Below are 4,839 nucleotides of genomic sequence, written 5' to 3' on the forward strand. Positions count from 1 at the left end.
CTAGTGGACGATACTGTTAACCACCCTAATACTGCACATGTCATGTATGTGTAGTGAAAATGGGACATTTTACAGACAGTCGCTTTTATTACTGGTTAAAATATAAAACATACACAGTCAAACAAAGTGTTCAGTTCAGAGAAGATGTCAGTTTAAATCAAGCTCACAAATACATGCCCACATTGAGTAAAACATTTTTATTATTCTTTACCAGGAATGATTTTACTATTTATCCTACAGCATTAGAAATGAATTGTTTGTATGTGCTTTCTCAACTCGACTGTTTCCTTACAAATACAACCCAGTCACTAAAGGTTTTAGCATTTATGAAATGTCTAGATGAGTATATTACTGTAGCAACATCACAGGTGAATCTCTACCCCCACTAACACTGGAATGAGTAGGTCTACACCCAGTTGGGTGGCTGGTACTCCAGAAGCCACAGCTGGGGTGGTCTGGGTTTGGTCAATGTTGTGCATATATATTTGTTCATGCATTTGTTAGTCACAGTGGTTTTGTCTTTATAAAAAAAAAATATATATTTTTATTTATTTATTTATCTCAAGTTACAAGTCAAGTCAAAGTGCAAATGTCTTTTGGATGGTCAGTTCCTGGGGGATGGGGGTGACGGGTCAGTATGTTCCTCAGTCCTTGGGCGGCAGGACGTTGTTGTCAAAGTGTCCCTGGTTGGTGATGTTCCCTGCCGGGAAGTACCTGGCCACCACGAAAGACGAGCCGTCTGACGCACTGGCCTTCCCCACACCCAGCTTCTTACTGCCCTTCCACACCATCGCTGTGAAATGACCTGGGGGGGGGGGAAGAGAAAGAAAAAGAGAGAGAGCCAAGCTAAACACATTCACTGAAAGAAGCCGTCTGCAGCACTGCTCCTCTAAATATTTACAGCTACAGAACCCTATATTCATATCCTCCCCCCTCTATCGTCCCCCACCCCCATATACACTATTTTCCCTCTATTGCACACTCCCATTTCTCCCTCTCTGTCTTTCCTCTCCTCCTTTCTGTCAGCAGCACATGAGTCAGGGGAGTTGATACGCGTGATCCTGACGCTGCAGGTCAGTCACACTGAGCAGGAGGCTTCAGGAAGGGAACAGGAATGCTATAAAGAACTGTGATTTTCCCACAGGCAGCAGTGATCCATGCATGCTTGTGAGCTGAGTCAGAGAACTACACGGTCACAGAACGGTAACATCACGGTCATAGAACAGACACCACACGGTCTAACCCTGAACCTAGCCTGGGTGAACACAACATTGTGGCATGCAGCACTACACCGAGTCAGAGTGTGTGTGTGTGTGTGTGTGTCTGTGCATGCATGTGTGTGTCTCACCTGTGCCAGAGGAGAAGCCAGGGCGGTTGAAGTTGTATTGTTTGACCTCGTCATACCAGCGGTCAGCCACATCCTTCCCTATACACAGAGAGGGCAAAGGTTACAGGTTATCACATAACATTATACTTGTTTGTTGCCTTTGTCACTATTGTTTAACAGCAACTCGGGCCTAAACCCCCAGAGTGCAAGCGGAGATGACAGCGGCAAGGAAATATTATCCAAGATGGCAGCTGTCCAAGGCAACAGTGCTAACCCTCTTCAAGCTGCCAAAGCTTTAGGAGGGGCAGAAGGTTTGGGAACCACAGTTTCAGAGGAGCAGTCCAGGGAGAGATGAACTGAGCATGACCCAGTGATAGAGTATGTATCTATAGGAGACTTTATGAATCACAGCAGACTGTCGGTCAGTGCACAGACATAGTTGTGCTCTGAGTCATGGTCTCGTTGCTGAAACACACTCCGAACACAGAGCAGGGAAATTGACCCCAGCTGTTCCTGCCTGGGTCGCCACTGGACAGGATAGTCTATAGTTTAGACCTAACTAAACCCTAACCCTACAGAGACTCTGGATCTCTCTCTTTAATGTTACTATCTGTACCGTACACAGTGAATAATGTATCTGTCCCCATTTCCATAACTACACATATGCAGGCTATGTCAATGATTGTGGTTGGTCATAGGGTTAGGAGTCATAGGGTTAGAGTGTGTGTGTACCTGGTTGGTCGTAGGAGGCCCAGGCCAGGTTCTCGCCACAGCTCCCCCTACTGGACTCAACACTGTGCTTCAGGATCCTTGTGCTGGCCAGCGACTCAGCATACCTACAGGGTGGAGATAGGGGAGATAGTTGTGGTAATAGTTAGATAAAGACAGCTAATAGATGGGAGATTGGTGAGGTTAGGTGAAGTGGAAGGAAGTAAGGGTTTGGATGTGGTTGGCCATGCCTCTGATAAAGGAGGTGGTGGGTGGAGGAGATAGATAAGTGGGGGGGGCAGTGTGTGGGTGTGTGGGTGACCCACCGAGTGGCATCTCTACTCAGCTTGCTGCACAGCTTCAGAGGGGGTGCCTGGTGCTTCCTACGATACTCATTATGACTCTGCAACACCTCCTCCGAAAACTGCTTAGAAGCTGAGAGAGAGATAGAATCATAACACAAGATGCCATGAAAAAACTGAAAGGCTAAATGTCTATTGTTTCCCTCATTTTCACTGTAATATACAATCAAACTTTCAAATCATTAATACAACTCAATAAAACGGTAGGCTGCAGATAATCAGAGAGTAACTTAGGCAGTAGTAAATCTCGAGTAAACCCCATACATATGGCTGTTCCCAGGCTTGACTGAGTCTATATACTACTAGACAGACAGTACCAGGGTATGTATGAATGGGGGACACATCCTCCCTCTCCCCAGCCTGGTGCCAATCACAGCCATACTCACACATCTCCATTCTCTCTGGCATTCACACAATGAGGCGATTCACACACACACACACACACACACACACACACAAAATACAATTGTATTGGTCGCATACACATATTTAGCAGATGTTATTGCAGTTGTAGCGAAATACACATTCAGCCTTATTCCTAAACTAAATACCACTTTCAATGGAGGATAATGTGGTTCTGGGAAACTGGCCCCTCAAATGTTCTGTCAATCAATATCAAAACACACAAATACACGCTGACATAACCACAGACACACAGCTTGTAAATAGGGAATTCCCCTACTAGCACAACTACTCCTGATACACTCACTAGTGGTTTCATCTATACCACAGAAGGGAAGAAACTGACCTAGCACATAGGCGTTACAAGACTATGTCAAATAGATTTACAGCTTTTTAAAATCCACCCCTTTTTCCTGTTGCATGATAACAGACCATTGGCACAGACTGAGAGCTAAGCCTCTTTGTAATTACTCATACACACCACACACACACGTTTCACTTTGATAAACTTTTTCACTTTCACACAGTCATATTCCAGTACAATTAAATCTCATGTAGTCTTACCTGATTTGCCCATGGCGCAGAAACTCTCGCCTGTTCCCTTTGGCTCAGTCCTCTCTCCTCTGATGGCCTGAAACAGCTGCTATGATTTCTGTCCCTCTCTCCCCCTCCCTTTCTCTATTCCTATTTTTCTCTGTAACCTTTGTTCCTCTTGCTCACACTTCTCGCTCTAGTAAACTAGTCTTTCTCAAACCTTTTGCTTCTGTCCTCTCCACTCTTACACACCCTGCCTTTTCCTTGCCCAAACACACATTATCTTCCTTCTCTGTATCCCACCGGCGCGCTCTCTCTCTCTCTCTCTCTCTCTCTCTCTCTCTCTCTCTCTCTCTCTCTCTCTCTCTCTCTCTCTCTCTCTCTCTCTCTCTCTCTCTCTCTCTCTCTCTCTCTCTCTCTCTCTCTGAAAGGGGAGACCCAGCACGCATGGCTGTTCTAATGACATCATCTCTATGAGACACATGCCCTTTTATGGCCTGAGATTCCTGCTTGAAACAGTGAGCTGGACATTATACAGTATGAAATATGTATGCACTCACTAACTGTAAGTCGCTCTGGATAAGAGCGTCTGCTAAATGACTAAAATGTAAATTTATACCCTAACTGAAATAAGGGCAACTGTTTAGAAGCGGTTTTACTATGGTGAGCCTATGTGGCATCGATATTAGTCAGAAACATTTATTCTAGTGTCAAAATGGACTACAAAGTGTAAATAGTAGGATCATTCTGGTCTTAAAGTCAGTCTCGTCCAAAACTCAGATTTGTGAGAAAATGTGGGAAAATTGTATTTCACAGAATGAAGGGTACCATAACAGTTTTCTTTGGGTTGGGTTTATTTCAATCCTGCCCACATGCCCACAGCTGGCAGCACCCAAGTAATCATCAATTCGGAGTGCAGCTGCATGTGACCCAATTGTAATACCCATTAGGGTATAGTTATGGACATCAATAAAATTACACAATGTACATGTAATTATTGACAATATTTAAAAAAATCAATAGCTCCAAATTTCAATGACTTGAAAACCTCAAACCAACTATAAATTGTAATATTGAAAGCAGTTAATGAGACAACTAAAAGGTGTGCCACAGGAAAATATTGTCCTATTTACATTGTCTAATTTATTGACGGTCCCTAACTAGCCCAGGAGATAGGCTATCCAAAGTCTGACTTTGCCACGTGGGCACAACAGCCGGCTAAAGCTAATTGGCGAAAGAATCCAAAGCCAACTTCTCATGAGTGACTAAATGTTTTGGTAGAGTGAATATACAAACCCTTGTCAACGTGCGAACACACACACAAGAGACACCGACATTAAACCACACCCCAAAGACAAATGTTGTTTGGCTTTAGTCATGGCCGCTGCATTTCTTATTGATGTTGGTGAAACCATACAGGAGAGGAAGTACAAAACCAACGACGCTAGACGGAGAGGAATATGTTTAAGCAAAAGGCAGTTTATTAAACAACAGAGATAGCTGGTA

The 4,839-nt window shown here is 44.1% G+C and overlaps 1 protein-coding gene across 1 annotated transcript; it reads right to left on the reverse strand.

Annotated features, from left to right (window-relative positions):
• Positions 1–182: 182 nt before the first annotated feature.
• On the reverse strand, positions 183–3,690 carry LOC121586250 (Golgi-associated plant pathogenesis-related protein 1). Its single transcript, XM_041902797.1, has 5 exons — positions 3,364–3,690; positions 2,362–2,470; positions 2,060–2,163; positions 1,349–1,426; positions 183–805 (listed from the first exon to the last, which is right to left on the reverse strand). Exons 1-5 carry the CDS (start codon positions 3,374–3,376, stop codon positions 645–647), a joined length of 465 nt encoding a protein of 154 aa, XP_041758731.1. The 5' UTR covers positions 3,377–3,690; the 3' UTR covers positions 183–644.
• Between the last annotated feature and the right edge of the window lie 1,149 nt (positions 3,691–4,839).

This window comes from Coregonus clupeaformis, chromosome 17, assembly GCF_020615455.1.
Source record: "Coregonus clupeaformis isolate EN_2021a chromosome 17, ASM2061545v1, whole genome shotgun sequence".
NCBI lineage: Eukaryota > Metazoa > Chordata > Actinopteri > Salmoniformes > Salmonidae > Coregonus > Coregonus clupeaformis.